Genomic DNA, 22,284 nt, shown 5'->3' with positions numbered 1-22,284 from the left:
CTTTCACATGACATGTTTCCATCCTCTGTTGGATTTAAATTTAGTATATTGTCATTTAATCTGATAAAAGCTGTTGACCTTGCCCCGGTTAAAGTACAATGTTTGAATAATTTGATCTGAACCACAGTGGAAATTTGACTTCAGCCATTGGTATGCTTAAAAAACAAAGTAATATGTTGTTCTTGAATGCTAACAATGTATATCTGTTTTGTCTTTGTGACCGCCCAGCATAGTAGAACATACCTTTACCTTTTAGGAAACCAGCAATGGCAAAACTCATTGCTAGTGAAGCCAGTGAAACAAAAGCTGAAGCAGGACTTTGGCTGCCTCACACCCTTATCTATTTATCGCACATGACCTACAGATGAGCCACATATGTGCCTTTTATAGCTGTTTTATGTGAAGTGAGGACGAGGGCTGATAGTAGAGCTTAAACAGGAGATGCTTTGTGGGAACCCTCGATGTGGAGGGTAAAGTTTCATACCTTACCAGATGGCCTAGAATTCTCAACAGTACCACAGCATGGAAAGCACTTTTACATTTCTATTCCCATCTGCCACATGTCTGTTTAGTCATCTAGCCAGTTGTATTGGAGGCTTCTTAATTTAGACTATGACATTTGCATTGGACTGGTTATTTTCTTGGACTAAATTTCATCAATGACCCTCAACCAGTAGAATTCTAAGCCTTCAAATAAACCTCTTCAATCCCTTTCTTGGTTAGGTCAAATGCTGATACTATTTTTAATGCAGAGTCATTGCATATCAGTAACGACATGCTGACCATCTACACGTACCAACAAGTCAAATAACTTTATCTGTAAAGCACATTTAAAGACAATGCCAGCAGAAAGTGCTGTACAAAGTTTCAAGATATATTTCCCCAAACTAACTTTAAGAGTGATTCCAGTGCCCTTACTGGTCAAACAAAGCCAGACCAGCAGCACATTGTTTCAAGTTTAGGTGATAAAAACTACTTGAATAAGGTTAGAGCAAGTTTTTCTTCATTATTAAACAAAGCCAGTCAGACAACTTTCCACCTGTGTAGTGGCAGAATACACTGTCAACGTGAATTACATTAAAATTGACTAACATTGCTTCTGTCCTTACTTTCTTGTAGCTGGGAGATCATTGACTCAGGCCAGGACAGCCCATCTGGGACTGGACCTCAGCTCAGCGACTCCCTCAACCTCTTCATCCAGGAGACATCGGCTTTCAAACAGCAAAACCCTGGCAAGGTGAGGCAGAGTCGGCTGATGACCCCAGAATAACCTGAACTCTCTTTACTGGGTTTCATCAGTAGAGCATGTTGTGTTCAGGCTTTCAGGAGTTTACATGGCAGAGCAGGTTTGGGTGGAAACAAGCCACAGCAGTGAATCCCACTATGTATCTTTCCATAGTTAGAAATGTTGACCTATTATTTCTTCTAAAGTGGAATAAAAAGCTGTTTCTGTTTAAGAAATTATTTATTCCATGCAGTTGCTGAATCTTGTTTCAGTTCATAATCATAATAGATAGTTGAACAGTTTGTGTACCAGTTTCAACAGATTGTGAGTCTGCAACCACGTTGTTGGAAAAAGTCAAATAATGTGTGCTGAATAAATTCTTAAAATACAATATTCACATTTGACCATATGCATCAGCTTATCAGATAATAAACAACTGGTCATACAACATGATGAAATTGTTATGAAGCAATTATTCCATGACCATGGTGTCCATGTGATTCACAACTCTGCATTTTAAAGGATTAGTTCAACATTTTAGGACTCTCTTCTCTGTGTGTTATGTGTGTATGGAGCCAGGAGGGGATTAGCTTAGTGTAAAGACTGCAAGCTGGGGAAAACAGTGAGCCTGGCTTTCTCCAAAGTTCAAAAAATGTATCTTGTTTGTTTAATTTGTACACAAACAGAAATGTTAATATGACAATTTGTGGTTTTGGGTGTCAAGATTAAAAATGTTTTCCAAAATGTTGAACCTTTCCTAGGAAAGTAACTGATACTTACTATATACTGTGACTACATGACAGTTGAAAAAAACATTGTGTGTGTTTGCTTTCTTTCTCTTCTAGTTTTGCCTGCTGGTTTGCAGTTTCTGCACCTTTTTTGCTGTCTTAGGACGCTACATTCCAGGGATTGTTATCTCATATATTCTAGGTGAGTAAACTAAAGTTTTGCACATGATGATACAATTTCTATCATGCTAAAGACTTACACTCTTAGTTTAGTTGAACTCTCGTTGGAAGAAAACACATTCACTGATATTCAGAACATTTCTCTTAGTACATAAAAAATGGTGGATAGACTTTAGCCTCCCAAACGCAATGCTTTTTCCCACCGAAATAACTTAGTACTACCATAGTATAGTGTCCAGCTTCATGGAGTTGTGACCGTTAAATGAGAGATATAGCTGTGAGTCATCAGCACAACAAAGATGTGAGATATCAAAGCAATGCATTATGTGGCCGGTTCCAGTTGTTCTGTCCTTCTGAGCCTATAAGTAAAATATATAGTGATGAAAAGCATCAAATACTGTATCCCAACATGATGAGAAAACTTGTTTCTGCAAATAAAGTTTTTACTTTAAATTTCTTTTTTATGGCTGGTATGTTCACGGAATTTATGGAAGCAAAAACCCTTGTTTCTTCTCTCTCTGTGCAGTGCTGGGCATTTTCCTGTGGCCTCTGATCTCATTTCACGAGGTCGGTTTGTGGCTAAAGCCAGTTCTGCAGAAGCTGGACTTTGGCATCGGGGAGTTCCTTCGGAAAATCAAAGAGAAACATGGTAATTATGAAATGTCAATATTTAAAAAAAGTTTTGTCCTACAGTTTCAACAATTTTTTTGATGACCTGCTAATTTGCAGGGCTTAAAAAAATTAATTCGTCAGCAGATGGAAACCCTTTTATGAAGTGGAAATTATTTTGTTTTAATCATGCCCTCACAAGCTTCTCCTTTACTTATTTTATATATTTTTTATATTCAATATTGTAGTAGAAAATTAAATCAGCGACATCCTTGTTTTCTTCCTTTCAGAGAAGAAAATGATGCAGGCTCAGACTGAGAAAGAAGGCATCGAGTCGGACCTCTCTTCCATGTTTCCCAAGGTTGGCTAATTATCTCATCTCAATCTAATGATGCCTCTGTTGACTGACTGGTTCTAGTTAAAGCTAATTGAAATTCAATACACATGATCCACATCAGCATCGAGACCTGTGCTAAAGTGAATTCCCAAAAGATTTTGCTCTTCAAGCCAAACACCTGGTTACAGATTATATTTCATCAGTACGCTGCCTTGTAAAGTCTCAACATTGGATCCTATAAATCATCATTTTATAAATAAAGTGGATGTAATACAGAGGGATGAGTAATCAATCTATAGCAGGACTATCGGTTAAGAATAGCGATGTGGACCTGAACCATTAATATAGGTACTGAGACCCCGACCTGCCACCTTTTATTTTGTTGATGTAATGAAAAGTGACAGGAAAGATTTTGCGGTAATCATTTACCATCATCCACATATCCAAATTTTACAGTATTATGTATTGTCACATACATGTATGCATAGCACGTAGTGAGAATCAGATTTTGCGATCCTGCAGAGGGCAGCCACTGTAGGAGGGATTTAACCGTACAAAAATACATACAACTCTGAAGAAATGATCCAGAATGATGTTTTGATGTTGATATGATGTTGTCAGCCTGTGCACAAAGGCCACTCCCTGTGCACTCTTTCTGTATCCTTTGGCCTTCAAGTACCAATCAACTATAGTACACACAACAGATTACACAAGGCAGCTCTATTATATGTTATCTTCATCCAGTTTGATTATTTCTGCCACCAGATCAGTTCTGTTTGGGTTCTGATATCTAAGTCTTCACTTATGTTTCCTCCTACAGCTTGACTCCACAGTGTGTAAGGAAATGTCTGTATCAGACACAGAGGTGTCTGACGTGACGTGGACGGACAACGGTACTTTCAACCTGTCAGAAGGACACACACCCCAGACTGAGAACTCAGAGGGTATATTTTGTGCTTGGATTCTGATAATATTTGTTTGATATTGTTTTGCTTTGCCACTGCTCATCAAATTATTATTACCATAGCTTTTTAAACAATCTTTCTTTTACCTCACAGACTTTGACAGAGAAGAAGCGTTCATTGGAGGCCTTCCAGAATTCCCCTCAGTTGACAATGGCACAACGACCAATGGCGACGATGACGATGACTTCAGCCTCGGCCTTCCCTCGCCTTCACCTCAGCTGCCAATCAAATCCAAGCATACACCCTCTGCTCACGAAGACCAAACCACCGACAAAGCCCTTGAATTAGTCAACCAGATGGCGGGCGACTTCATTGCCGCCGCAGTCACAGCTGCCATGCAGGAGAGAATAGAAGCAGCGGTCGGCTTCACAGCGCTGAGCTCCAACACCACGCGGTCAAGACTCCCAGATACCACCAGGCTGCTGGAGCTGGCCGAGGAGTCGGACAGCGAGGTGGAGGACTTTGAGCTGCTGGACCAGTCGGAGCTGGAGCAACTGGAGGGGGACCTGGGGCTGGGAGAGGAGAAGGCCCAGGCCAAAGAGGAGGAAGAGAGTGACCAGCCGGCCTCTTCTGGTTTCTTTGCCAAACTCCTGAGACGCCACTGATTGATGAAAGGTACGATCCGCGGGGGAGGACGACTTACAGAGGACGTGTGGACGGGAGATGGGAGTGTTCTGGTTACAAAGGACTGTTGGGGATAGTGAGAAAGCAATGTTTCCATTTATCTTTATCCTGTAGAGCTATCATCAACATTTTAAAACTGGTCAGTTTGTCAAAGGTGAAAGTCATGTTACTTTAATCAGAATCATCCTAGATTAATGCCGTGATCAGACTACACGATATCGGCCCCATAATGGCCCTGGCCCAACAGACGTGGCTACGAAATGGGGTGTTGGGTGTCTTGTTTTATCCTGTGTAGTATGTGATAGTGAAAAAACTGAGACGCCTCACAACATCCCGACCTAAAGAGGACTGTGTCATTCCTTCTTTTACCGAGTTTGACAACACCTACAACATGTGCCATCAAGTTGATGTGAGCAGAATGAAACACTTGTGAACAGTTTTCACCAAAAAAACATGTAGGGGGCTTGTGCAATCTGCATGTGTCTCTGCATATTTATTTATTTTTTAACATTTATTTGGTTACTTGTGCGCCCCTACAGTTTTTGCCCTTATTGCCCAGAAGTCAGCTCAGAGCAAATTTGATTAACCTACTGGTCCATAATGGTCCATGACCGTTATGAAATACAAACATATTGTATATTCTGATCCCGGCATAACAATGTTGATGGTTTAGGGCCTCTTTAGTTGTAATTAATTGCAGCAGTTTCATATGTCTTTTCAAAGCATCTTGTATCACTTCATGACATTTGATTTGATTTGCCAAAATGTCAGCTCACAACACCCTTAACACTCACTTTGATGCTGAATTGATTAATCCAACTACATTACCCAGAATTCCACAGGCATAAAATCAAATGACAATCAATAGGCAATCAAAACACCTTTAATACTCAAAATACTACTACTGGTTGGATAGTTGACTATGAGGATTCAAAAATAGGAAACCTTTCTATTTTTTTTTATTTCCTTTTTTAATTTTATATGTACTTTTTCATAAATCATTTATGTAGTCAATGGGCTTTTATTTTATAACAACATGCAGCAGGTCTCTCAATACTATGCATGGAAATGTCAATTTGAGACATAAATATATTTAAACATCTAAACATTTTACTTTCAGTGCTTGGGCAAAAACCAAATCCAAAACACTTACCAGACTCATATTTTGCTGACAGGTTCGTCTTCAGCTGAGAGGTTCAATCAACATTCAGTGGATGTTATTTTTTTTTTGGGGAGAAATATCTCCTAACAAAGTCAGATGCTGGCCTTGGGAGTTACATTCCTACAAAGCCACTGAACAAAACTCATTGTGGAAAATGGAGTTCCAGCCTTAGGACCATCTCATTTGTGTCTATTTTTCTGGCTTCATCACTTAGTCAGCTGATAAATTTCCCATTTAAAGCTATATTAAGCAAATGTTGACCGATTTGGGGCAAAAAGTTTGAAGAAAAGTGCATCGGAAATAGACAAGACCTACAGCAACAGAAGGGACACTACCTGTATTCGGTTAGACTATATATAATTGGGACTAGGCTCGACTTAAGTCCCTGGTCAAGTCTCGGCTAGTAGGAACTAAGTAAACCCATGAAGACCTCTGCTCCTCAGCTGCAACACATTCTCATCCCAACACGTCACATACTGACATTTTGTCATATGTACGTTTAAGTGACGTGCAGGAAAAGAACGGGACACAAACCGCAGTCTTGTGGGTGAAAGTCCTGTGCTGATTGGCACAACCACCACCCTGACCCCCTTCTTAAGCAGGCTTTGTCACTCTTACTTCTGTGCCACTTGCACTTAGCGTCTAATACAGCCTCATATGGGTTTGCGGTTTAAAGCCTGTTTCATGCAGGTGCTAAAGTATCAATCGTGAGGACCCAGACAAAGCGTCAGTATTTGACTCCCTGGGAATAAGAATATGCTGCATTGTCATTGGATGATCGGAAATTTGACTCAAAATGATGTAAAATTTAGTTTCAGTGCACTGAAAGTAAAATGTTATGATGTGGCATATTTCCATTTGCACCTTAATTATTATTTCACAATGCACCTTCGGAGGGCAGTCTGCTGTGTCAAGTATCAGTCGTGGATTCACAGAATGATTGAACATTTACATGCCTTGTACATTAAAATACATGTTTTTTTATAATAAAGACACACAGTAATGTATAATGTATTATCTTGAATTAATCATTTAATGCCTTGTATTAGCATAACTAAAGATGACAATAGAAATATTTGTTTATCAGTGCCTAAGAGGACTTTATAGTAGATGCAGTTAATTTCAAGCTCAGATGTGATAACTGTTTAAAACAAGTGTTTAGGAAGGTTCATGCTTCACTAAATAAATTGATAATCCTTTCAATTTAGTTCAAAAACATGTTGGTTGGTCAGAACCAAAATGCATTTACAAATGTACTTTTATGTAATTAAACTCAAGAATGTCAATAAAATATTGCGAGGCAATCTGCAGTTTCATTTTCTTGACCTCATAAGGTGTTTGTGAACATGTATTGCTGCTGTTGTGGGGACACACATTTACACAGTCACATGTAGGGACTTGCCAACCTTTGGGGGACAATTTAAAGTCCCCAAAAAGTAAATTATTAAAATATAGTGTTAGGACTTGATTTAAGGTCAGGGTTAGGGCTAGGCACACGTTAGAATAGGTCTAGTATTAGTATAGGTCCTAGGGAATACATTTTGTATGCGTGTGTGCATTTTTTCTCTGGCAATGTGAACTAAATTTCTTAAAAATTACAAAAATAAAAAAGAGGCCGCTGCATCAAGGAGTAAACCTCTATATATGGGAACGCGCTCTGCCAGGTGAGCTACCCAGGTGCCCATATATAGAGGTTTACTCCTCGACGCAGCAGCCGCGGCTTCGACTTCGGCCCTTTGCTGCATGTCATTCCCCCTCTCTCTCCCCTTTCATGTCTTCAGCTGTCCTGTCCATTTTATTTTTGTTTGCATTTATTAGCAGTGGCAAGATGTAACTGAGTATATTTACTCACACAGGTGCATCAGTAATAATAATCAAATTACAATGTAACACTTTCACAAATTCTGTCACCTATAAACATTTTTACATTGGATTTTTCTTTTCTTGAGTAAAAAGTATGAATGCAAGACTCTGTCTTCTTTCACCTGTTTATCAGCCACATGGGGGTGCTGTAATTTAAGGTTTAAAATCAACTATAATCACAAATTTAAACTCACATATAATATCTAAATGTTTTGCATTTTTGCAAAACATGCATTTGGCATTTAGGAAATTATATATGTGGTCAAAGGCAAGACTGAAACTGACTGTTTGGCTATATCAAAAGAATGGCATTTCTACATAAAGCATTAAAATGAAAACTACATGAAACTCTCTATATAAATGTTCCACTACGTTCACCAGGTAGTCTATAACTGTGTGTGTGTCAGCTTTTGCTGCTGAGTAGATAGATCATTCGTCTTACTATTACAGCACAGAAAAAACAACAATGGAACAATGAAAATGCAGTAGTGCATATCGATGTTTAGACTGTGTAGACCTATACCTTAAGTGAAATGTACACTGTTTTCAATAAAGTTTGTTTAAAATTCATACAGTACATAAGTACAATTATAGTATACTATAACTTTGGGCTAGGAAAAGGGGCTAAATGACAAACTTTGCTGTCAATTTATGATCAATGTATAAAGCAGCCTGTAAACTAAGCACATAAACACCTCATGTTTTGGGGGTTTATGGGTGTGGTTTGCTGTATGAAGTTTTCATATAAGAAGCATTGTCGCAGAGAGACTCTCAGCCTAAACTGGCAGGAAATGGAAGGAGAGAAATCAATACATGACACAGTTGAAGAAAAGGGTAGGGCTATAACAAGGGTCTTAATAGAGCTTTATTTATTTTTCTTAATAATACTGGTATAATGAAAAGAATTATAAGGGTTTATTTTTTAAGTATTACACACTCCTGGGGCCTGTACCATGATGGTAGTTGAACAAACTCAGGGTTGCAGGATTGGTTTAGAGTTGACAAAACCAAACCGATGCAATCAGGCTTTATTGGTACCATGACGCAGCTTATCAACTTTCTCTGTTAACTCAGGCTTTGATCCTTAAACTCTGATTACTCCCCGCGTGCACATAAAAGAGTCACGTCGGCACCCGAACAACCAATCACGTTCAATATGGATAGAGCGAGAGCAATATATTTTTCTGAAGGGAGCAAGAAATTATTTTAGAATATAAAAAATGTTTTTCAAGCGCACGCGTAATACCGTCTCTGCTGCCAAAGCAAGAGAACAATCTTGGAGGAAGATTGCTGATTGCGTTAATGCGGAAGTTAAAGAAATACATTCTATAGGCCATTAATGTGAAATTATGAATATAGGCTAATCATATTAAAAATGTATTAAATAAAATGAAAATGTGTGTATGTATATATATATATATATATATATATATATATATATATATATATATATATATGTATGTTTGTAAAATGTGAATGTATTAGCTTTGACATCCTAAGAAAGATTAATATTAATTGATTTTTAGATGCAACCCCAACTCCAAACGTTCTTGGCAGCAGATCAAGACAAAATATAAAAATATAATTCAAAGTGGTGAGTATTTATCACAACCTTTTATTATTTTTGTGAATATTTTATCACAAACACTTCTTTGCAGCAAAAGGTGAAGCCATTGCAATGATTGCAACAGAGAACAGCAGCTGGGAATTAATTACGTCACCTATATGTTTCTTTGCTCACCGCTGATTGGTCAAACTTCAGACTGAGATCTCAAATCAGGAACATAACCTGCCCCGAGCAGGTTAGCCGTGCAGCGTAAGATACCATGGCAACGAACACCGATTAAAGCCGAGCTACTTTCATAGTACCTAAAACCCAGGGTTGGTGGAAACTAAACTGAAACATAGCTGGCTAGCCACCTAAACCAGCTTCATGGTATAGGCCCCTTACAGTTGGTGGCGGCATACTATAACAATAGTAATCTGCCAAAAACAAACAAGAAGTAAAGACTCTCAGCCTTCTTTCTGTACTGACCAGCACATATGCTCTCTACAATCCAAACATGGGAAGACTATTCAGCCTACTTATCCTATTCAGCCTATTCATCAAATATGGTAAGTTAATATCCAACTGTATGCTATGTATAATCATCATCTATTGATGACACAGGTAACGTTGGGGCATGTATATGTAGGCATATGTCTTCAGCAGTCTACACTTTTCATCTAAAATGAGCCAATCAACATGGCGTACGTTGCGAGACGTTTCTTCTCTTTGTCCTGTGTAAATATTTGTGAATATTGTCTTTTGTCAAACCCCGGGCCTATACCATGAAGCTGGTTTAGGTGGCTAGCCAGCTATGTTTCAGTTTAGTTTCCACCAACCCTGGGTTTTAGGTACTATGAAAGTAGCTCGGCTTTAATCCGGTGTTCGTTGCCATGGTATCTTACGCTGCCCGGCTAACCTGCTCCGGGGCAGGTTATGTTCTGAATTGAGATCTCAGTCTGAAGTTTGACCAATCAGCGGTGAGCAAAGAAAAATATAGGTGACGTAATTAATTCCCAGCTGCTGTTCTCTGTTGCAATCATTGCAATGGCTTCACCTTTTGCTGCAAAGAAGTGTTTGTGATAAAATATTCACAAAAATAATAAACGGTTGTGATAAATACTCACCACTTTGAATTATATTTTTATATTTTGTCTTGATCTGCTGCCAAGAACGTTTGGAGTTGGGGTTGCATCTAAAAATCAATTAATATTAATCTTTCTTAGGATGTCAAAGCTAATACATTCACATTTTACAAACATACATATATATATATATATATATATATATATATATATATATATATATATACATACACACATTTTCATTTTATTTAATACATTTTTAATATGATTAGCCTATATTCATAATTTCACATTAATGGCCTATAGAATGTATTTCTTTAACTTCCGCATTAACGCAATCAGCAATCTTCCTCCAAGATTGTTCTCTTGCTTTGGCAGCAGAGACGGTATTACTGCGTGCTTGAAAAACATTTTTATATTCTAAAATAATTTCTTGCTCCTTCGCAGAAAAATATATTGCTCTCGCTCTATCCATATTGAACGTGATTGGTTGTTCGGTGCCGACGTCACTCTTTTATGTGCACGCGCGCGGGGAGTAATCAGAGTTTAAGGATCAAAGCCTGAGTTAACAGAGAAAGTTGATAAGCTGCGTCATGGTACCAATAAAGCCTGATTGCATCGGTTTGGTTTTGTCAACTCTAAACCAATCCTGCAACCCTGAGTTTGTTCAACTACCATCATGGTACAGGCCCCTGGTATCCAGTTTTGTGCAAACTTCCAATCCGGTATATTGCTGCACATGCCTTACCACAACGTCTGTTGTACTGTGAGGAACGGATTTACTATTTTTGTGACTTTGTGTAACATTTCCCCGCACCTCCGACCACCAGATGGCTAGCTAGCTAACTAGCTTCTGCTAGCAACTACTTCCTTGTCCTCAGAAAGATAACGTTTACTCCGGACTTCGTTCGCTGTATCACTGGATTTACTTATTTTTGTCTATTTCTTGTGTCGTTTGAGTCTTAAAGATGAGACTTAGTTTTTAATCCACAATGAGCTTGTGCTCAAACTTTAACGTACACCAAACATTATCACAAAAAACCCTAGCCTGTGGCCACTCTTCTTCTTTTTATCACATCAACATACACCATGGTCATATAAATATTTCGTCCTTGGTCACATTAGTTATTACATATTCCATTCATAACTCTCTTCCTCTTTGTTGTCTCAATACCAACATATATATATATATATATATATAATATATATATATATATATATATATATATATATATATATATATATATAACACCTCACACACCCCCCACCTCTAAAAAAAAATATATATATTATATAATATTATATATATATTTTTTATTATTATTATTATATTTTTATATATATATATTAGAAATCTTTCTAATACCAAATGCTCATTTTAAACAAAATGAACTTCAAAGATCACCAATTATACATCTCACTTTCCATTTTTGTAATTTTTTTAAAAACACACAAAATGAGAACATCACATATTCAGTCCATAGATTCACAGATCAAGTCTGACTGGTCTTTTGACTTGACGCTCCTCGATCTCCAAGGTGACCTTGAGTTAGAGCTGGGCAATATATTGTTATTATATCGACATCGTGATATGTGACTAGATATCGTCTTAGATTTTGGATATCGTAATATTGTAATATGGCATAAGTGTTGTCTTTTCCTGGTTTTAAAGGCTGCAGTTACAGTAAAGTGATGTCATTTTCTGAACTTACCAGACTGTCCTATACCCACTTATATTATATCCTCATTACTGATGATTATTTATCAAAAATATCATTGTGTAAATATTTTGTGAAAGCTAGTCAACACTACAATATTGTAGCGGTATCGATATCGAGGTATTTGATCAAAAATATATCGTGATATTTGATTTTCTACATATCGCCCAGCCCTACCCTGAGTGGCCATCACTTTTGTCCACATGCACACGTCCTTCTGATTTCAGGTCTGGCACTGTTTCTGCATGTGACACAGAAGCATTTCCATCTCATCTTCACATTCTGTTTCTCTGAAAGTCTCTGGTTCTGAGAAGGTTGCAACGGTTCTTTCTGAGCACGTGACCCTCCTCAGGCCTTACTTCATCTGATCTCGGTCCGACCTCCTGGAGAACAGTAGCTTTTTGGTTCCACGCATCACATAATCTTTGGCAAGTGGTCTGAGGGTTTTGGTTGACTTGTCATAACACTGTTTTTGTTTCCATTTCATATCCTCCAGTTTTGTCTGTGTCTCTGCTAAAGCTGGGCAATATATCGATAATATATCGACATCGTGATATGAGACTAGATATCGTCTTAGATTTTGGATATCGTAATATAGTAGTATGGCAAGTGTTGTCTTTTCCTGGTTTTAAAGGCTGCATTACAGTAAAGTGATGTCATTTTCTGAACTTACCAGACTGTCCTTTACCCACATTACTGATGATTATTTATCAAAAATATCATTGTGTAAATATTTTGTGAAAGCACAAATAGTCAACACTACAATATTGTTGCAGTATCGATACCGAGGTATTTGGCTATAGCTAGCTATAGCTATAACTAGAGTCTTCGGTATCCCATGCAGGGCAAAAATGGACTTGACATGAGTAATGACACTGTTGGAAGTTGCACTTGTGAGCAGAGCAATTTCAGGAAAGTTTGAATAGTATTCTATCACTAGCAGGTAGTCTTTGCCATTACAGTGTAACAAGTCTGTTCCAACTTTCTATAAGTAGCAGTGGGAAGATCTTGGACCAACATAGGCTCCCTTGCCTGTTTTTCTCTGGTACTTGTTACACATTTTCCTATCATGTTTTCAATTTCCTTGTTGATTCCGGGCCCATTCGCGGCGTTCCTGGCTCTTCTTTTGCACTTCTCACTGCCAAGGTGTCCCTTGTGTAGCTTAAGAAGTATTTCTGGCCTAAGGCTGTGTGGAATGACAATTCTACAGTCTCTCAATAACCGTTCATTTGCCACACTTAGCTCTGATATAATGTGATAATACTTTGGACAGGACCCCTTGGGCCAGCCACTGTGAATGTTTTCCATCACTGTTTGTAGCTCCTTGTCTTTGACTGTTTCTTCACTAATCTCTTTTGCTTTAACGTGAGACACAGGTATCTAGGGGCTAGACGATGATCTGTCTCAAATGTGAATGTAGGAAGCCCATAGACATAGCAATGAAATATCTGTAGTCCATAAACTAATCCAAGACATTCCTTCTAAATCTGAGCGTATCTTGTTTCAGTCTTAGTCATGGACCTAGAAACGTAAGCAACTGGCTTCCAGCTATCAGCTCTGAGTCCATCCTTCGACACATCTGTTGAAATCTTCTGTCTCTTGTTGGGATCATAATACGCCAGCACGGGTGCATTTGTCAGTGCGATCTTTAGAGCATTCCATTCTCGCTCATTTCTCGATGTCCACTTGAACTCATTGGAGTCATGGAGAAGTTCTCTCAGTGCTGATGTTTTCACTGATAGGTTGGGTATGAACTTTCCAATAAAGTTGATCATTCCCATTATTCTGAGCACACCTTTCTTGTCAGTGGGGCGTGGCATGCCTAAAATGGCTTTTATTTTCCTTTCATCTGGCTCTATCCCTTGAGAAGAATACTTATCTCCAAGGAATGTTATTTCTTGCACACCAAATTGGTGTTTCCATTTGGCGCGATTTAGTCCATTCTCACGCACCCTTTGGAGCACTTTAGTCAGTCTTTCATTGTGCTCTAGTAGAGTGGAGCCCCAGATTACCACATCATCGACATGGCAACGGACCCTTTCTAGGCCCTCTATCATATTGTCCATTGTCGATGATATATTTCAGATGCTGAGATTATGCCAAACGGCATTCTCAGGAATCTATACCTATGGAGACACCACCGAGCAGTGACTTTCTGCCCTCAGATACAACAGAGAACAGTACATTGTAGCTTTTGTCCTTTACTGTCACTTCCAGTCTGCACTGACCTTTGCTTTCTATGTCTTTTCTGTTGTAGTCTTTCAGTGGTACTGTTTTCTTGATTATTTTAGGCTTTTCTTTCATGGCCTTAATTTCAGTCATGCTGATCAAGTTTGCTTGTGCGCCTGTGTCAATCCTAAGCGCAACTAAAGCTCCATTAATTGTCAATGACACAATCCATGTATCTTCATTTTCTAAGTGCCTAGCATTTTCCTCCATGGCATAATTTTTTATATTGTCACATGACACCATGCCGACAAAGAAAGTATCACTTAGGTCAGTTTCTTCAACTAGCCTCACTGACTTGGGCTTGTCCTTTGACATGCATTGTCTTGCAAAATAATTTTTTCCATTGCAATTCGAGCATCTTTTTCCATAGACAGGGCACTGCCGGGGCTCATGTCTGCTACCACAACATTTGCAGGAGTATGCTGCTGCATCTTCAACCACGTTTTTTGTGGTGTATGCCTTTTCATCTTATTTTTGACAACAGCTATCTAGGCACTGTCATGCCGTGGCATTCCATTCATTAAACGTCTTTGCGTGCTGTTGGGCTAATTCACTTACATCATAGGGCTGGGCGATATAGACCAAAAGTCATATCCCACAACACACAAATTATAAATGAACCTACGAGATACAACCTCAAATCTGTAAACAAGGGCACCCTCATAGATATTGTCTTGACCAACCTGCCCTCTAAATACACCCCAGCTGTCTTTAACCAGGATCCTCGGTGGGTCGGTTCAGTTTTGTTTTATTCACAGTATATTAATAATGAACGTATACTGTTTACAAATTGACCCAAATTCATTGCACTGGGTACCAAGCACTTCACCTATTTAATGTGAAGTAGATCGGACGAACGGTTCCAGATATTCGAATGACAGATGGCAAATGCACTTACAGTACAGGCCAAAAGTTTGGACACACCTTCTCATTCAATGCGTTTCCTTTTTATTTTCATGACTATTTACATTGTAGATTCTCACTGAAGGCATCAAAACTATGAATGAACACATATGGAATTATGTACTTAACAAAAAAGTGTGAAGTAACTGAAAACATGTCTTATATTTTAGATTCTTCAAAGTAGCCACCCTTTGCTTTTTTATTAATAAGGGAAAAACTTCCACTAATGAACCCTGACAAAGCACACCTGTGAAGGTAAAACCATTTCAGGTGACTACCTCATGAAGCTCATTGAGAGAACACCAAGGGTTTGCAGAGTTATCAAAAAAAGCAAAGGGTGGCTACTTTGAGGAAGTGTGTCCAAACTTTTGGCCTGTACTGTACCCACAGTCAGAGATTCCTTACTTTAATACAATTACAGTAAATACAGTAGTTAATTTGTAAAGTGGGAGGTCCAGGAGCGCAGAGGGGGTGAAAATTCCCCTAAAAACGCATCGAAAACGCAAATGCAAGATTTTTGTGGAACTTCAATGGGGAATAAAGACTAATAAGACAGATAACAACATTGAACACTACACAAACACAATTTATTATTTTCATTTAGGCGATTCATTTTTCATAGTGACAAGGGAGGTGCCGGATCCAATAAAAAAGGTTCCGGATCCAACGTCGGAGTTGCCGCAACATGTTCCGGCTCAAATTAAGCCCTGAGTAAATACATAAAAACATTAAAAACATATATTCAAATCTAACCTGTGAAACATCCGACTGTAGCAAAATTAAAAGACACAGTTTTCAGTTCACTCTAACAACATTGTTTTATAGATGATTTAATGTCTTCATATCAGGAAGTGTTGTTGCAGAAAAACTGACTTTGGTTCAATTCTTCAGCTCAGCAGCAGACCTGCTCTTCTCTCCAGAACCCAAATATGGTCTGCAAATATGCCGAAAATGGTAAGTAAACTGTATTCATAATGTTGCAGCATGTATCTGAATTTTTATTTAAAGATGTATCGCATGTTATAGCTCAAAGTAATGAATCAACTTCAACAGTTCTTAGTTGAAGAGAATGTTTCTTAAATCCCGAACATTTCTTTGACTCACTCTGTCTGCACAAGTCCTCCAAACCATACGACGATATGGGTCGTATGATCCTACCATCAGAAAACGACCCACAGGAGTGTTTCATAAATTTGCGCCCCTAGCAATGGTGGAAATACGACCTCATATCTAAACTAGAGAATGTTGCTCGGACTAGGGTTAGGGTTTTGAATGTAAAGGTCACGATTTTAAACACGTCTTTAATGTGAAATAGTTGCAGCTTGGTTATGTTTAGGCAATGAAAACTACTTGGTTATTTTCAGGCATCACAACTACTTAGTTAAAGGTATTGTGGAGGATTTTCCCGAATTTTAGAAAAGAACCGCCCTCTGTACTTTTTGAAAAAATGCACATGCGCCACACTCTACCTGCTCCCGAGAGGGAACGCCTATTAAACGTGTGCACGAGAGTGCACTGTTTACAAGTTGCTGTCGGCATGGCTCATACGAGCTACTTTCAGAAAGAAGATTTACACTTTTTCACAAATTGAGATGTTTACCGTGTGTGCGCGGTGCGTGACTTGTGCCAGGGCTAGCATCGCTAATCATAGCTTACATCAACTTTCACTAGCAGTGATTTTAAATGGATTTCTCCAAATAGCACGCCAAACTTTACCTGTCGAGTAGAAACTTCACAACTGAGGCATCAGTGGGAAGCCCAACCTGTGCTTTTAGCGCACGCCAGCGTGTGAAATATTCTCCCAAAAGCTTCAATGCTTCAATGAATGGCTGAAACCGTAGCTCAAGCTCACAACACATATACACCTGAAAGCTAGGGACGAGCACGTAACGACGGCCTTACGTACACATATCACCAGAATGATTGACAACTAGGAGGACCAATAGTCTTGACTATACCTTTAAGTTTAGAAGAAGATAATGGTTTGGGTTAAAATGATGATACTTCACTTGATGGAGGTGTGGGGGGGGGGGGGTTTGATGCTGTCCTCATCTCCTACTTCAATGCCTGACGAACCTATCTTTTTCTCTCCCCTGTCTTTCACTGGTTGAAGCCTGAAAATACTGTAAAACAAATGAATAACATAACTAATTCCACTGGTGGGACTGTTGAGCTCTGTCTCAGACCGATACCCCGGTTCCGGCCTGGTCCTCATCCTCAGCACGTACCTTTTTCAGGTCGTGGAAAATACTTTTCAATACTCATCTGGATTTAAGCAGCAAACATTCAGTGTAAGAGTAAAAAATGACATAACATTTATAATACGTTTATTTGATTCACAGCTGCTACATATAGTGTTTTGACCTCGACAACCCAACTGCATTTTACCGCAAACTTGCGACTAGTTCACTTTCTAAAGCGGGCGCAATCGCTTGTTTGCTAAGAATCGGGTCGGTGATTATGAATGTAAGATTGTGTAAAGGTGAGATAGATACCAACCTTTCGTGGACTTGTGAATTTCGTCAGCCGGCTTCTCTCCATGATGGAGACAGAGCTGTGTGTGTGTGTGTGTGTGTGTGTGTGTGTGTGTGTGTGTGTGTGTGTGTGTGTGTGTGTGTGTGTTGTTGAGTGTGTGGGGGGGGGGCGAGACATCAAGTGACAGAGAGACGGAGGAGAGCAGGGAAAGGAAATGCAAAAGAACGTATTTTAAATAGCGTTAAAAAAAAAAAAAAGAATAACGAAACGCAATGTGCGGCGGCCGATGTTGATATTGAGGCGGACCGCCACACAATAGTCCGTGTGGGAAACACAGCATATTTATTCCCTTACTTTCTTCTTTGCTCCCCTCATAATTACGCTCATTAGAAATGTAAATATAACTCATAACTGCTGCTAACAAATGGCCTCATGGTCTCGTCTGCATTATAAAAGTAGGTGCTTCTGTTACATAGTCTACCTAGGCAACTTACAGTCTTAGAAGTTTTTCAAGGCTCTATGTAGTCGACTCCATCAGGTAAAAAAATGTACTTCAACTGTCCATGGTCAGAGTTGCCCATGTTGAAGTTGTATAATCTGTTGAATATCAAAACGTTTTGAAATTTGTTTTTCTACCATCAGAACTGACCAGATACAATAATGAGGAGATCAGGATTGTGATGGTGGGGAAGACCGGAGTTGGGAAGAGCGCCACAGGAAACACCATTCTGGGAAAACCGTACTTTAAATCAGAGTTTTCATTTGACTCTTTGACTAAACACTGTGTTAAGGCCATCGGTGAAGTGGATGGACAAATGGTTGCTGTAATTGACACTCCGGGTCTGTTTGACACCAGCACTGATGAAAAGGAAACCATTAACAATATTGCCCAGAGCATTGCTTATGCTTCTCCTGGACCTCACATCTTCCTGGTTGTTATCAAACTGGGCAGATTCACAGAGGAGGAAAAGAAGACGGTGCAGAAGATTCAGGAAATCTTCGGAGAGGAAGCAGACAAATACAGCATGGTTCTCTTTACCCATGGTGACCAGCTCAAAGGGAAACCTATTGAGGAGTTCTTGAAGGACAGCGAAGAGCTGCAGGAACTTGTGGACAAATGTAACGGCCAGTACCACGTCTTTAATAATGAGATCAAGGATCATTCTCAGGTCAGGGAGCTGCTCGACAAGATCAGATATATAACAGAGAAGAACGGAGGAAGTCATTACACCACTGAAATGTTCCAGGAGGCAGAGAGGAAGATAGAAGAGGAGAAACAACGCATCCTTAAAGAGAAAGAAGAGCAAATGCGCAAAAAGGAAGAGGAAATGAAAAAGAAACTAGAGGAAAAGTATGAGCTACAAATAAAGGAAGCGGAGGCTGACAGAGAGAGGATGAAAGTGTTAGTTGCAGCTCGTGAGAGAGAGTTGGAGGAGGAGAGGAACAAATATAGAGAAGAGCAGGAAAATCGCGCCAGAAGGGAAGCTGAGAACAGTAATCCAATAATCAAACTGATAAAACGTTTCTTCAAATTTTTCTTTGGGTAAAATAAGAAATTTGCTGGTTTGCAGGTGAAATTCTGACTTGCTGAAAAGCAGCAGCTTTACCAAACTGTTCTCTCCACAGTCCCTTTTTGATTTTCCTGTGTAGTGCTTCAATGTCAAATGAACACAACTAAATTCCACAGGTTAATAATTGTACAAGATGATCGATCCATATTTAGAAGTGCCACAGCTTGGAAAGATCATGTTTCTATGGTGATCATGAAATAAATCTGATAATAAATGACATACTGACATCAGTCAGAGGTTAAAGATACTAAATACAGGACATGAAGGTCTCCTTCCATTTAATGTGACACAGAACCAGGTAGAAACATACAAAGGAAACAGATTTTTACACACAAACTTCTTTCATTCATTTTATTTCATTTTATGTAACTGTGAAACAATAACTGTAAATGGATGCCACCGAGCTGCACTCCTGTGACGACACAAACTTTGTACAGTAGCCTCCTCCACTGGCCTGGAAGAACTGTAAAGTCTGAACGATACAGCTGGTGAGAAATTAATTAAAGGACAGAATATGTCCAAAAACTAAAATAAGGAGGCTTTTGAAATTACTTTAAAATCTATTCAAAAAATGTTAAAGTCATTGCTAATTTAAACTCTCAATAACACAATCAAATTATTAAATCTCACATTAAGGTGTAGTTTTATTTTTAAGGTGAAATGTTAAAGTATATATTTAATTAAACCAAAGTAGACCGGAATACAAAAATTCACATTTCTATTCCATTTATTCTTCCACATTGCCATTTTGGATTTTGTATGTAAAAAATATTTTTACAATATTCTAATGTAATATTTAAACATCAGACATTTATAAAATGTGATGCCATCATATCACAAGACATTGAGACTATATTTCTCATTGTTATGTTTTCCTTTCATTGCAGCTTTGATTTTTTTCTTTACTTATTTCATTATATTTTAATATGTCCCTCACTGACTTACTGTTTTTCTTTAATGGAGCCTCCCAGCATTAGCATTTTATACATATATTCGTATAATCAGTTTGACAATAAACATCAAGACTCTTTGTTGTCAGCAGTGTTTTATAGTTGTGGTGTTTTTACATGAAGTCTTTATATAATGAAGTTTCTCTTCAGACAGACTGACTTTACTTCTTCAGCTCAGCAACAAAACTGATCTTCTCTCCTTAACCCAACAATGGCCAGCAAATATGCCAATAAGTCCATAACATTTATTCATAATGTTGGTTGTAACTTGTATCTAAACAAACATTTATAGATGGATTGTATGTCATAACATGAACCAATCCCAACAGTATTAAAGGGGAAAGTGCTTGAATTGAAAAACTTTTCTGAAATTCTCAGTTTTTTTGTGATTCATTCTGCATTATATTTAGAGGTGCTTCTGTTGTTTGGCCTACCCTTGCCTAAAAATTATAACATTCATGAAGGAGGATTTATTGCAGTACTGCTGTATTAGACTGTATTAGTTTGTGGCAGGTGTTCCTAATAAACAGTCAACTGAGTGTAATTTCTATGCCTCTGTTTAAGGCCCTATATAAAGTCAACTAGGCAAGGTAAAAACTAAACTTCAACTGCCCACTGTCAGAGTTGCTCATGTTGTAGTTGTATAAACTGGTTCAAAAAGTTTTGCAATTTCTTTCAGCCTTCCCATCAGAACCGACGAGATACAATAATGAAGAGATCAGGATTGTGATGGTGGGGAAGACCGGAGCTGGAAAGAGTTCCACAGGAAACACCATTCTGGGAGAAGAATATTTTAAATCCGAGTTCTCCCCTAACTCTATGACTAAACACTGCGCTAAGGCCATTGGTGAAGTGGAAACACAAAAGGTTTCTCTTATTGACGCTCAGGGTGTTTTTGACACCAGTATTAAGAAAAAGGAAACCAAGAAAAATATTGCTCAGGGCGTTGCTTATGCTTCTCCTGGACCTCACATCTTCCTGGTTGTTATCAAACTGGGCAGATTCACAGAGGAGGAAAAGAAGACGGTGCAGAAGATTCAGGAAATCTTTGGAGAGGAAGCAGACAACTACAGCATGGTTCTCTTTACCCATGGTGACCTGCTCAAAGGGAAACCTATTGAGAAGTCATTAAAGGACAGCGAAGAGCTGCAGGAACTTGTGACCAAATGTAACGGCCAGTACCACGTCTTTAATAATGATGAGTTGAAGGACCGTTTCAGGTCAGCGAGCTGTTCAACAAGATCAGAAGTATAACACAGAAGAATGCAAAAATGCATTACACCACTGAAATGTTCCAAAAGGCAGAAAGGGCGATAGAAAAGGAAAAACAACGAACCCTTAAAGAGAGAGAGCAAAAATGCAAAAAGGAAGAGGAAATGAAGAAGAAACTAGAGGAAAAGTATGAGCAACAAATAAAGGAAGCAGAGGCTGACAGAGAGAGGATGAAAGTGTTAGTTGCAGCTAGTGAGAGAGAAATGGAGGAAGAGAGTAACATTTTTAGAAAAGAGCAGGAAAATAAGACCAGAAGGCAAGCTGAGAATAGTCATCCAATACTTAAACTGATAAAAGTTTTTTGGGAAAATATTGTTATACCCTTTCTAGGGATGAAATAAGAAATTCGCTGGTTTGCAGTAGAAATTCTGACTTGCTGAACTGCAGCAGATTTACCAAACTGTTCTCTTCACAGCCCCTTTTGGATTGTCCTGTGTAGTGTGATTTATAATATTAACAGTTAGTTTATGGGTGTTAATAACTGTGAGATGACCATTAAATGTTCAGCAGTGTCTCAGAAGGCGTTGGTACAGTATGGTAAAATGATTCTGTGATTGGAATTAACTTTCATTGTTCAATAAAGGATGTACAGGATAGCTTCTGATTATTCAAGTCTTTCTAAATATAATACACACATGCCAAATATGCTTTAAGAAGTTAATTTTTTGGTCTTTTGTATAGTTCTTTAAAAATAAAAAGGAAACTTGTTTTGTCGAGAATAATAATAATTATTATTAATGAATTACTCTGGGCTGAGATTTCCTAGGAACCTTACAAAAAGGTTCAGGATGATGATGTTGGTATAATATGAAAATGGCTGGTGGATTTAAGACAAAAAAATA

At 38.5% G+C, this 22,284-nt stretch overlaps 2 protein-coding genes across 2 annotated transcripts in view; both read left to right on the top strand.

Annotated features, from left to right (window-relative positions):
* Positions 1–7,134, top strand: part of LOC120568045 (reticulophagy regulator 1-like) — a 29,114-nt gene extending 21,980 nt beyond the window's left edge. The window contains exons 4-9 of the mRNA XM_039815240.1: positions 1,120–1,237; positions 2,071–2,155; positions 2,660–2,782; positions 3,033–3,103; positions 3,900–4,023; positions 4,138–7,134. Coding sequence (XP_039671174.1) covers positions 1,120–1,237; positions 2,071–2,155; positions 2,660–2,782; positions 3,033–3,103; positions 3,900–4,023; positions 4,138–4,649 — 1,033 coding nt within the window. The 3' untranslated portion in view covers positions 4,650–7,134. The remainder of the gene's footprint in view (positions 1–1,119; positions 1,238–2,070; positions 2,156–2,659; positions 2,783–3,032; positions 3,104–3,899; positions 4,024–4,137) is intronic.
* Positions 7,135–9,743: 2,609 nt separating this feature from the next.
* LOC120568924 (GTPase IMAP family member 9-like) lies at positions 9,744–20,709 on the top strand. Its single transcript, XM_039816678.1, has 3 exons — positions 9,744–9,808; positions 16,066–16,128; positions 18,292–20,709. Exons 1-3 carry the CDS (start codon positions 9,757–9,759, stop codon positions 19,194–19,196), a joined length of 1,020 nt encoding a protein of 339 aa, XP_039672612.1. The 5' UTR covers positions 9,744–9,756; the 3' UTR covers positions 19,197–20,709.
* The last annotated feature ends 1,575 nt before the right edge of the window (positions 20,710–22,284 follow it).

This window comes from Perca fluviatilis, chromosome 11 (genome assembly GCF_010015445.1).
Source record: "Perca fluviatilis chromosome 11, GENO_Pfluv_1.0, whole genome shotgun sequence".
In the NCBI taxonomy this organism is placed as follows: Eukaryota; Metazoa; Chordata; class Actinopteri; order Perciformes; family Percidae; genus Perca; species Perca fluviatilis.
This window is presented reverse-complemented; position numbering and strand designations above follow the sequence as displayed.

Coding starts and splice junctions, on each gene's coding strand:
- LOC120568924 (XM_039816678.1), top strand. CDS start 9,757: ATGGGAAGACTATTCAGCCTACTTATCCTATTCAGCCTATTCATCAAA. Junction 9,809..16,065: donor CAGCCTATTCATCAAATATG/GTAAGTTAATAT, acceptor TCAATTCTTCAG/CTCAGCAGCAGACCTGCTCT. Junction 16,129..18,291: donor CTGCAAATATGCCGAAAATG/GTAAGTAAACTG, acceptor TTCTACCATCAG/AACTGACCAGATACAATAAT.